Raw genomic sequence first — 13,201 nt, 5'->3', positions numbered from 1 at the left:
TTTCCAAATTACGGGTGGTGTCCTAACACCCCCCACCACACGCCCTTGCGGCGGCTTGCGGAGTATTAAGTAGATGTAGATGTGATGCGGAGGCGGCCATTGGCTGGCCAGAGTGAAGGAAATGCGTGGAAGGTGCTGACCTTCTTGAATAATTTAAAATAGGTAATTTTGTTTTTTATTGCCTCGGAGGAAACAGGGTAAAGGGTGGTGTGTGGGTATAGTAAGTATGCATACAATATACTCTGTAGTTGCTTGTGCCTAGCTAGTCGCAAGAGCAACATCTAATTCTAATTAGTCGCATCAGACCTATTTACTCATGCCAAAAGAGTATATCCAAAGAGAGTTGAATTATTCAGCGTGTTAAAATAGCAAATGATGGAACAATTGGCCTGGTGAATGTTTTAGTGTTGTGTAGTTTTTTAGCGTTGACCGATTTCTGAATGTTTATTTCTGTTTCAGTCCTGTCGCCATTGACAGATGGATTCTCGCGCTCACTTGTGGTGGCAGTGTGAACGACACCCGGAGATCCAAGCCACCTAAAGATGGAAAAACCTTCCCTCGTCCAGACTAGATAGCGATAGCCTCCGCATCATTGGCTCCGTATCCTCACTCGTTGTTACCCCCCTTCCTTCTTCGCACATGTACATTAATGTCATCATCAAAGAATGTAAACATGTCAGACTGAAGAAATGCATCGCAACTATTTGTCGCCGTGGAATGCCATTGTAATATTGCCAACGTGAAATTACCACCGCCGTCATCACTTGCTTAGTACGTAGCATCGTATCTCGCATCCGAGTTCTTCCTTTATAAAATCCACCTTCGCCTTCCCTTCCAATCTCAGTTAAATCTCTCTGTGGTGCCTCGAAATGTGACCGACGTCAGGATATTATTCTTCTTTGCGAAATTTCAAATTAGACTTATTTTTTGCCTACCTTCCTCAGCACCCTTTTTGTCGGCCACTTGATCCGACCTTTTGATCTCCTTCGTTTTCCTGCGATAGCATCACATTCCCTGTGCCTACAATCTTTCCCGCTGCTGTCAGATGCTGTGTGTGCCTCATTACCGCGGAGAAGCGCGCTCCAGATACGTGTTTGAAAGAAGTTCCTGCGTTGCCGCCTCTAATTGGACCACTTCTGGTAGAACGTCTCCTTTGCTGGTAGAACGTCTCCTTTGCCTGGGATCTTCCGTTCCTCCATCCCTCCCTCCACTCTGCTCCACAAATAACGATACGGTCTCACTTCTTCTAGCCACTTCTTTTCTAGCCCAAACTACCTCGTGGGGGATGTTTAAGTTACGATTCTGCTATTGTCAGCCATTTTTAATATTTTTGACCGATTCATCGCAGTACAGCGAGGAGAATTCCTTTGTTGAGGGAGACTTTGTTTCAATCGTCATTTCATTCAAGGAAGGTTTTAAGAACTTCCAAGAGTCACGTTTGATGGGATTTGCATCGAGTTTTTCATTGAAGTAACAAAGTTTCGTGGGTTTTATTATTGTGGGCCATTGGTGGTTACAGTTGAATGACAGGACTGTACGTCCCGATGATTATTAGGGCATCCGATCTCTATTTTTCGAATCATTTCCAATGTCACTTTGATTAATCAATTATTTCCGAAAATTTGACGAAAATGAAAAACTCGAGACACAGTTTTAAATGAATTATTATCATCCTCACGACGATGATAATTCGGCTTTACTCGGGCGAAGTTGAGTCTGCGTAAGTCCCTTCTTCCATGTAACCAATCATCAAATACATTCAATGAAAATATAATTACATTTGAGTGCTAAAAAATGTAAAAAAGAACTGGATAATGAAAGCCGATTTGCAATGAATATACATGAGTAAATCGCCTAAAGATGGATGTAATTCATCGAGTTCAATTTTGCGATTTCGTCAAAGTTTCTGAACCAATGAATCAATATGAAATGGAATGTCACAGAGCTGTGGGATAACTTATTGTATCCGTTTCCCATTTAATGTAAATGGAAAGTATGTCTGCGTGTCTCGGCAACCTGGTCGATAGTGCCAGTGGATGACTGTTGATGGAAGCTTTGGAGATATCGTGGGAATGGAGACGAATGGAAGAAGTTTCTTGGAAATGGAAACAAATTAAGAGGTATCATGGCGTGGAATAAGCGAGTACCGTCGTGGCGAGAAAGTCGAAGAAGGCAGGAGGGAAGATTGTATCGAGAGTGGCAATGGAATTCCGATTAAGCGAACAAGTGAGTAAGCGAAGCAGAGGGAGGCAAAGAGAAATGGGATGTTGTCGGGCGGGGGAGATGAAGTGAGCTGGAGACATTATTGGGAGTCGAGGAATAATCGATTGGCCGTGGGTCGTTCGATGAGGGAAAAATATTTTGGGTGGACTATTTTTTTATGTTTCAGCATGCGTATTCCCTATTTTAATTCGATCCATTTTTCCCAGGGGTTTTCCAATTTTCGGACCTATAAGAAAGAATTGTTAATTAATTAACGGCACCGTACGAAACCCAATTCCATTTCGGAAAGAACAAGCGAAAGTTTGTCGCTTCAATCGGCAATGAAAGTGACATCACGTGATGGCCGAAACTTCAACAGCAGTCTAGTGAGAGAGGATTCTTATGTGGAGCAAACCCTTTTCGATGCTACGAGCTCCAACTCCCGGATTTTCTAAGCACCCATTGATGGACTCTCGTAATTTAAATGGTTCGCCAGGGTATTTACATGGATTCGTGTTGGGTGCTTGCTGTTCCCACTGGCTTCTTTCCTCCTGGCTCCCCGCCCTATTGCAGAACGTCGCCGAACGACCAGTGTTTCATCCCGTCCTTCTCTCCCTCCCTCCGCAGATGCCTCCTCCTCCTCGGAGCAGCCCTACACGTCGGCCCCCGTGAACGGCTCCGGGGGCGACGAGGACGGTGGCGGGTGCAACGGCTACACCTACGTCAACGGATACACGAACGGCGGCTACTCGTACGGCGGGGCGTACCACGTGGACCAGGGCGGCGCGGCCATACCCAACGGGGGCGCCTACTACGTTAATGGTGAGCCTTACAAATCGTCGCCGACTGCTCGCCCCGGGCAAACCACGCACGGGCGGACTCGGGGCGACGCCGGCCTTCGCGGGGCGAGGACGATCCTCAACGAATTGTGCGCTTTCCCTCTCCTTTGCTCTTCTGCCTCCGGAAACGAATTTCAAGCACGTTGATAAACACTCAAAGCAAAATGACGCCGTGTTACTATTCGATAACGACGCAAACTTTCATGTCGAATTCATTCAGCGACGAAATTCGGTTCCTGTAAAAGAACGCATTCAAAAATCCTTTTTTTTTTGCAATAACTGTCAAACAATTTACAATTCTCGAGTGAATGTCGTTCATGTACAATAATTATAATGCAGTCCGAGGGAATTTTTGTTTTTAAATAATGAAATATGTAAGGCATTATGATAAACTTTTGAATTATGTTTTCATTCATCCGCATGTCCAAGAAATTCGGGTCAATCATGAAAACTTTATTAAAAATTCGAAATTTAACAACTCATCTTGTTCGTGCAAGTGCGATTATTATTTTTCCCACTTCCTTCGGATGGATGAAAAAGAAAATTTCCATTTTAAATATATATCACTTGCATGTTGTTTTGGTTAATATTCGCGAAATAATGATAGCCTAGCATACCTGTATATTTATTATTTAAGTATTTATGTAGCTTGACACCATTCTCGCGTGCATTCTATCCCCAATTATGCCTTAAATGCCTTCCGGAATTTAGAATCAATATCACACTTCAGCAGAAAAGATATTTCCACTAATTTTGCTATAAAATGCATGCTATTTGTCAAGCAAACTGATTTCCTGTATTGTATTGTCACAGTAGAGAGTGAAAACTGTATCAACACCGTCTTACTCTTGGGTAATGAGCTGATTTACTGTTTAAAAGAGGCAACCCATAATTTGAAGGTGGAATATTTCTCAAATATATAAATGCGATGCGCATTTAATTTCATGGAATGAATTGTGACTAGATGTGCCATCAGGACTTGAAAAAACCTAACTTAAAAGTAAGTTTTCGAGCAATTCCTATAAATAAATACAGTGGCGTCGAGGGCGTAAGCCCAATAAAACATTTAATACATGATGTAATTTATTAGCATGGTAAAGTAAATATAACTATACAGTTTGAATTTTTAAAGTTATTCTTCCAGAAAATAAATGCTCAAAATTGAAATTTGCTACAACTGTAGTTTGCAATTAAATATTAAAAGGCCCCCAAATCTTAAAAGGCCCCCAAATCTTAAAAAAGGCCCTAACTACATGCGGAGGCCGCGGAATACTCAGCTGCTCCGCTGAAATACCCTTAGGGGTGATAGGGGTTTTAAGCATGGGACTATCTGGATATGAAATATTTTTTAATTGACTGTGTACGCATCAGACGGGGCCAAATTTCCTATAAGATAATTTATTTGAAAAATGATAAACTTAATGGCTTACTGTTTAAACGGCCGGAAGAGGTACGACATAATTACCAAGAGAAAATTAAGTGCAAGTGTCAATAAGTCATCCCGTGTGAATGGATAAAACCGTGTTGATAGAGATACGTCGTTGAAATTGCCGGAGTATCTGTCACTACGCCCGAGCCTCTTTACTTGGTCGGAATTTCTGATGGGAACCTCGATTTGACCGTGAAGGAATGGCCTTAGTGTGTCCTTTATCCTCACCCCCTCTTGAAATCATTTCTTCAGGCGGGAGTTACGAACTCTACGACCCTTACGCGGCGATGGCGGCGGCGGCCGCCGGGTACAGCTTCCCGTACGTGGGCGCGCCGCCCCCGCACCAACCGCCCCCGCACACCCTGCCCCCGCTCCAGACCATCGACTGGTACGCGTCTCGGCCGCCCGGCGCCACTGGCGACGTGCAGTGGTGCCAGCTGGTGGCCAGCCCAGGGTACTCGGAGACGAGAAGGAAGAGGTACTCCACTGATTCCCAGGTGCGTACAGTGGTGGGTGGGTGCTCTGTGGTGCGCGGGAAAACACGCGTGATGCACAGAGAGCCGAGAGAATCGGAGCGGCTGAGGAAGTGGCCAACTGTCAGTGGTTGTCACTGAGGGCGAGAAAAGTAACCCTTGTACCAGTACTTTGGGCGAAAAACCCTAGATACTAGTGTCCCTGCTACCGCTACTCAAAGAGTGGGAATAATTTATTTTCTTGTTGGATACTAATATCATACCCTAACTATTACCCTACATTATAAAATGTTTCCGGAATTAGTACCCAGGGCAAGAGAACTTGTCATTTGTAGCCGTGGGTAGGTTTGGTACCATGAAGGGTGGTGAACCATGCCATTCCCTACTCTCCACAATATCCCTTTGTACAAAACAAACTTCAGTAGTGTACCACACATACCTGTGTTATGTAGAGGAACAATTCAGTTCAGGTATTTATCAACAGCCACTGTGCAATAAATGGTAATCAGTTCAATCCAATTTTTTTACATCCTACCAGTTAATAGTTCCTTTGTGTCAAATATAATTATCATAATTTCATTTTCATGAAAATCAGAATTGAATATTAAATAGTGTGATATGAAGATTAGGTCACCATGGTTAGCATTTCAAATAAGTTGAGAGAATTCAAATTTATGTTATTTTCCGGCCATCATCTCATTGATTGCATCAACCCCAGCACCAACCTCCCACACTTAATTTACTGCCATGAATAGTCAGACTCTGTGATGGCAATCATAAATGCCTTGCTTTGTGCAACAGTACATTTGGTCAGTTGTTTTCCACCTGGTGACCAATTAAGGAGTTGACCTTAGGTCATGAGGTAAAGGAAGGAAATCAAGGAATCCAGGGTCAATGGAATCAAGGTGGCATCAGCCCTTTGGGAGTTGGTTTATGTGCTCTTATGCTTAATGTGTGTGCCACAAGTTCTTAATTTATCTCTGTCAAAATTCAAGGTGCTTGATTGTAATTGGTTCTTTTATCATACCAGAATTTCCATTGAAGGAGCCAGACTTGCCAATTACAACCCCCTACTATTTATTGGCTCAGTAACATCTGATATTATGTATCACCAAAAATGGAGCTGTATGTTGTATTTGTGCGCAAGGCACTTGGTGATATTTCATTTTTAATGGGGGCAACTTTTTAATGGAGGACCATTTTTGATTATCAAGGATATTGTGCAAAAATTGAGTTTTGAAAAATTGCTTCAAGACACTACTTATAAAAAACCACATTTTCTGATGAGCATATAGAGTCATAAATGATTGCAATGACTGAAAAAGAGATGTTATTGAACAATAGCACACAATGAAAACATCTACTTATTTTAAAATTATTTTTTTATGAATAACTTCATCCTGCCTTTCTTCTAATTAATGATATTTAGCTTTGATTATGAGTCATAGTAAATTTAATGTGCTCATACTTATGAAACATGATCATATTATCCTTTCATTTGGCACTTGGGATTTTAGAACACTGTTCATCATGTTGCATTGCCTCTCTGATGGACTCATATAAGAATTGACAATTTTTCCAATGACTCTATGAAGATAATTTATCGATAAATTTTTGTTATATATTTGGTATAAAAATAATGGCATGTGCCATGCCACGTGTTTAGCAGTAATACTTTATTTACCAATAAATATGAAATGTATCCAATCTGAGTCAGTGAGTTAGTGCACCATAATTATTTCTGCTGTCTTTCATCAAAATTGCACTTAAATTTTGCTTAAATACAAGGAAATGCTGCAATTATCCGAGTTATATTTTAAGTTAGAATCAATTTTTGCATTCTCATAATAATTAGGATTCTCTTCTGTTTCTTGCCCTTGAAGAGATCTATTCAAAACAAGACAAAGTAAAACAATGTCTGAGAATGAAGCAAATAATATCACATGCATAAGTAAGTGCCATAAAACAAATTATACTATACTGTCTGTATAACTGTCTGGGTCTGACAGGCTGAAGGTTGAACGATCACTCACAAGAAGTGTCTCCTGTAATGTGTATTCTCCGCTGAATTGCTCGTACCCTCTGGAGAAGGAATTGGGAGTGATATGCTTCTAGATTACTCCTTAGGCCTGACTGTCAAATAGTATTTCAATTGAAAAAAATTGCCAACGGGCCTTTTGGACCCACGTGTAATAAGTTGTTTGGTTTATAGACGTACTGAACTGTAATATAAGGAGATACATTTTCATAGTTTGACATTTTGGAAAGCCAGATCCCTTGGGAGAGAGTTAATAAGATAATCCCAATTATATTGTGCCTGCCCCAATTTTTTTAAATTTTACATTATTAGACTCATTCCACTAGAAAATAAATTTATTTGAACTGTTATGTTTTGTTTTGGTGAGGAACAAAGCCTTTAGAAAAAGTTAATGCTTAAGAAATGGAAATTATTATCATGGTGAAATCATTAGCACTGCTACATCTTGTTAATATTCATTGAGTTAAATGTTGATTTAGTGCAATTTGTGTCCAAAAACTCAAGTCAATTACTTGCATCCTCCATCTAACTACTTTTTTTGGAAGTGGTACCATGGATTAATTTTTTAACCTATTAAAAAATGTGTTTGATTATGTTTTACATATTACAATCATGCTCTCTGAATTTTCTCCAAAAAATAAAAGGGTTGTCATTTGATAAAGTGGTATTTTATTTGTGCTTATTGCATGAGTGAACGATGATGATAGCAGTAATTTTCATTAATAAGAGTGGGAAAATATTTATCAGCTATAATTACTAATAGTAGTTGACAGGTGAAGGTTGTTTCTTTACAGACCCATGATTTTGTGAACTTAATGATTTTATACTTCAAGGCCCAACCGAACAATAAGTGCCATTAAAATTGCATGACAGTATTAACTCAACATAGTTATAGTCTCTCATCTCCCTCGCTTCATTCTGGGTCCAATCTGCCACCTCTCCATTCCTCCCTCTGCCTTGTGCAATGCAAATCCATTGCATTCATCCCTTCTTCTACGCACACATGTAAGTTTTATCAGGTTCTTATTGAAATTTCATTGCAATTCATTGCAATCTACTTTGTCCTTTTTCCATGTATTCTTTTTATTATTCTTTGAACCTTCCCTAATTGTCTCTTATTTAACATATCACTTCTTTATTTGCTATCCTTTCTTATTCTCTCCTGTCCAAACACTCACAATATCTCAAAAGGCAACAGTCTACACTTATCCTCATGCCCCAAGAACCAAATCTCCTGGCTGTACAAAACTATACTCCATGTCAAATTTTGAAAAAGTCTTTTCTTTAAATATTTACTTGAGGTTCTTGTAGTCCATTTCATCTTCTTTGAGAAATCTTCTTTCCCTACATGCTTTTTATTTTAATATTCTTTCTGGGTGTCTCTGGCAATGTTGTCAAAGCCACTAAAATATTGCAGATATGGAAAATGCTGGAAGTGTGTGTGTAAGAAAATGAATCTCCTCACTAGAGTATAAAGAGGCTTGAGTGAATTGAAAGACATGCGTAGGATAACTAGCGTAATGCAGTGGGTTGCATAGAATGGCCCTCTGATATGCCCCCTTTTCTTTTTCAGAACTGCAGTCCTCCTAGTTCGGAGTCGACGGGCCCACCAGGCAGCCCACAGGAGGAGGCCATCTCGAGTCCCGGAGGGGGCGATGCATGCCACGCCCACCAAACAATCCCCCAGTATCACCACGCACATGTGTTCCAAGGGCCGCACCCGCACGCAGCGACCTACGTCTACCCAGGGTACCTCTTCGGGCCGGCCGTCTACAGCGTCAATGGTTGGTGGCGCCCTGGCAAGCCGTTTGCGCTCCCTTGCAGTCTGTCGCCTGTAGTCTGTTGTTGTTGCTCGCAAGGTGCACCCTTTCCTCCTGCCTGAGAAACGACACCGTCAGACATTTATTTGCTTGCAGTAGCTTGTCCCTCTCTTGTCCCCTCTCCCTCCGTAGCTGTCACGGCATTGTTTCCCTCAAAGTGAACAGCGGAACGTCAGGCCCGGAGTGGCCTCACTGATTCATAGTCAAGGGCGGAGTTTCCGCTGTTTCCCCTGTACAAGTTGTTGCTCTTTATGGTTCTCCATCATCAGCCTCACCATAATGATGTAGAAACGTTTAAAATGATGTGGAAACATGTGAAAACTCCTCCCTTGATGGTGCCGCCTCTTTTCCTCCTTCCATGAATTCAGTCCCGACCGACAGTAGAGTGGTCATCATTGTCTTGTAGCGTTCGTTGGCAGAGGACACTGAACCCGTCCCGTGCACTTGCTCACGCCCTGACGTGTCTCCTTTACTTTGCAAAGTTGCACAACTTTCCCTGTTGATTTTTTTGTTTCTAGTTGCACTTGTTTTGCTGTAGATTAACATGTGTGTTGTTACATATCTTTAAGTATATATTTAAGTGTATTCACTTAACTTTATCAAGATGGGTCAGAAGACTGGGTGCCCAACTTGGTCCTGGGTAATATATGTACATACCATTGCATCGCAAAATTTTATTGTCAGACTCAAGTATTGCTTTGTGTGTTCCCTTGGCTGTTAGATTTTTTACCTTGCCATTAGCATTGCCTAAATAATAAATTTAGATAGGTTTTGACTTCACCTAAAAAGCACTAGAGGAGTTATGACCAAAATCAATCTTGGATAAAATACTATTAAAGAATTAAAGACTTAAATGAATATGTTTTCCTTACAATAGTTGTCGTTGCAAGATCTTGTTGTTCCAAAGAGAGGTATTCAACTGGATCAATATAAAAAGTAGAATTTTTCAGGGTTAGATTTAAGGAAATATTCCACACACAAATATAATTTTATCTTATGGGTTTTTTCTTAGTATGTAAGCACTTAATTTTTATTTCAGACTCAATGTAGTGCAAACGGCCCACTTAAATTCTTAGTCTAAACTGAAGTTTTGAATACTGATGATGATAAATGAGAGATGATATTCGATGATACGATAAGTATGTTTTTGGATGTGGAGTTTGGATGTTTAAATGGCTTCCTTCATATGAACAGGGTGTTTAAATAAGTTGGCTTTCTCTCTCTCTTCCAAATCTGAAAGTAATGTAGCCTTGGAAGAGAGAATTCCAAGTTAGTCAAACATGTTTGAAAATGGATTGCTTCTGTAAGAGTAAAATTTCCATTTTAAATTACTTTATGTTAGTTGGCCATTTGACCACTAAAGGTGTTATTAAATCTAAATTTTCATGTTTATATCCCAGTCAATTTCAAACTTAGAACATGATAAGAAAATTTTACAAATGGTAATGTTGCAGTCATTGATTGAATTTCATACAAAACTATCCAGTGGCCATCTTTCGCCTTTTTTGTAAGATATCTATTGAAAGAGTATTTCAATCATCAGGTATTGAAATTATTTTGCTTTGGAATGCAAATATTGAATTCCCTGTCTACTTTGACTGATTTTCACTTCAGTCATTAATCCAACGCTAAGCAACATCTTTAAACCTCCTCTTTAATGATAAAACGATTTAAATTTGTTGAAGCCTTTGTTCTTTCACATTAATTGAAATAATAATTACTGTCTCAAAAGTCAAGACAAAAGTCACAATCCAGACGAAGCAAGGCTTCGTATAAACTTAAAAATTTCCTTTAAATTACATATTTACTACTTGCATTGCAAGATTATAGTTTACATATTGCATGAAAATGCATCTCATTACAATAATATATTAGGTTTCAATGTTCAAAATTACTTTAAAGTTTGTGAAAAACTTTGTATATAGTATTGAAGTGTGAAAACCTTGGAGAGCAATTAAAAGAATTCATTACTTTTGCAGAATCAAGCTCCATATTTTTATTTTCTTTATTTGTACTTATACTCAAGTATTTTGGGAGGGAAGAATTTTGGGATGAAATTTTTGTTAAGCTATAATGGCAACTCAACCTGAAATAGGGTAGATATTTGCATTAAATATTTTGGGAATGTGTATTAATTCATTTTTGTGGCTATTATTAATATTAATTATTTTTGGAAACAAAAATATTTGGAATTCTACCGAAAAAGTTAGGCAATTTTACTTTAATGCGAAGGTGATTAATTAGCAATAATTATGGTTGATCGTACCATTTTGTATTATATCTGGCAGCTGTATATTTTGTAGCTAGGTACATACATACCTACCTGTATACATTTTCATGTTAGATATCCAAGTTTACTTTGGTGTATTTTTCATATTTTCTGATGTTTCGTAACTATAATTTTACTATCAAGACTCATGGCTCTAGAATTACTGGTGATTGTTAATGGTCAAATATTTGTGTCGTTAAAAGGGATCTTTCAAATGCAAAAACAAAAATTACAAAAAAAGACAAGCAGTCAACCTAAATTGTAGACATCACACAGTAGGAAGTGGTAATCAAATGACGTGTTTAGGCAATTGAAAAGGGATAGTTTAATTTTACATTGTGTTTATAATATTTTTTGTTAAAGGCTAGACCAATACCACATTCAGTTTACTCCGTGTCTTGAATGAAAGCAGTCCCATCTCAATTCATAGATTTAAAATATTTGCATGTTGAGCAGTGTAATTCATATTCTCCATTTTCTCTTAACTCTATAAGTAACGTTTTATGGTATTCCTTTGTGTAAGTAATCCCACTACTCCTTCTCCTTCCCTGCTCATACAATTTTGCCCATTCCCTCATTTTCACCCTGGCTGACTTCTTAAATGGTGTGTACAACTCAGTACTATATTCATACACACATGCATTCAGTATATCATGCTGTATTCACATACCAATTTATTGCACATATTGTTTTCATGCTGTTGGAGCTCATTCACTATCTATCATTGAGCGTGACTATGTGTGATTTGTTTTCTTAGATAGTTGTTGCTAAAAATATTGGATGTTGGGCTATTAAGTTAAACAATAATGCCAGTCTTAAATATTGGTACTGGCTGTCATAGTCGGGTGTCATCACCGAGGCATTGGGTCAGTATTAATAGCAAACTTTCACTGGTATGCCAATGCATGTTGGCCCAGTTTCGACTCAATGTATTTTTCTTCCTCAAGCCCCTCTTAGCTTCATCCCTTCCATCCCTCGGTGGCTCCTTGCTCGAAAGCTTCTTCCTCCCCGATGGGGATCCAAGGCTTCTTCATTTGTTTATATTTCATCTGATGGTTCTCACGAATCCCTTCAAAGCCTTGCCTGAAACCTTTCTTCCTGATTTTCACAATTTCATAGTTTTTATGAATCTAAGCTTCCTGACGAACTGTCAAACTAACCTTTTCTTTTCAACAGTGCTATTGTTCAAATCTTTTTAAATTCTTGTTGATTGAATGGTGAGCAATAAGACTACATTTCTCTAATGGGTTATTTCCTTTGTTCTAAGCCGAATGAAATTAATGGCCCTGGCTATAATTAAGACTAAAGGCATTTAACTTGCCAGTAGAACTCTTAGATGCTTCCCCCAATCTTGACTTCTGAGCTAGATTTATTGAGAGATATCGATCATGTATATGTGTAGCAACGTATTTAGTACCGGTCACAAATTTCTTTGGAATGACTCTGAAACAAGTGGAAGGCCAGGAGCATAACTCTTCCTCAGTTTAAGCTGTGATTCTCCATTACAATGGCAAAATGACCTCATGATCAGATATGTGCGATAGGTAAGAATAGAATAAATGAAAAAGTGATGAACTATGCAACATTTATGATAATTCTGAAAGCTATCTCTGTGTTCCTGAATGCATACACATCAATGTTACATATGCCCTAAGTTAATTTTAAGAATCAAATGAATATTCAATACTTCAATTATACTTTAATTTAACACCTAAGTTCCCTTCCGGCATGAGCCAAACTCAACCTCTGTCTCACTTAAGGCTGTGATTTTCATTGGGGCAGCTTTCATTTAATCAGGGAATCACCTGGCACGGTTATTGTTGATAACCCTGTCGATCCCATTTGCTGTGCTGTCACAATTCTGTTTATTTTGTCCACCTCTTGTTGAGCTATTTGTTCATCCAGTTACCTTGACAATACGTATTGCATTAGATTTTTTAAATCTTTCTACTTATATCTAGAAGTGAAAGATGAAGTTCCACTTACGAGGGTCATCCGGAAAGTAGTACCCGTTCGTGAAATAAAGACACAAAAGTAAATATTAACAAACATAAAAAATTTTATTTGAAAGAGGATACTTTAAACTACTTCTCAACATAATCTCCAAGCAAATTAAGGCATTTGTCATAAC

General features: G+C 38.9%; 1 protein-coding gene across 1 annotated transcript in view; it reads left to right on the top strand.

Moving 5' to 3' along the window:
- Positions 1–13,201, top strand: part of LOC139695525 (uncharacterized) — a 452,837-nt gene that overhangs the window by 399,864 nt on the left and 39,772 nt on the right. The window contains exons 4-6 of the mRNA XM_071594355.1: positions 2,830–3,024; positions 4,723–4,967; positions 8,555–8,765. Coding sequence (XP_071450456.1) covers positions 2,830–3,024; positions 4,723–4,967; positions 8,555–8,765 — 651 coding nt within the window. The remainder of the gene's footprint in view (positions 1–2,829; positions 3,025–4,722; positions 4,968–8,554; positions 8,766–13,201) is intronic.

This window comes from Hetaerina americana, unplaced genomic scaffold (assembly GCF_022747635.1).
Source record: "Hetaerina americana unplaced genomic scaffold, ioHetAmer1.1.p SCAF_6, whole genome shotgun sequence".
Classification (NCBI taxonomy): Eukaryota; Metazoa; Arthropoda; class Insecta; order Odonata; family Calopterygidae; genus Hetaerina; species Hetaerina americana.
This window is presented reverse-complemented; position numbering and strand designations above follow the sequence as displayed.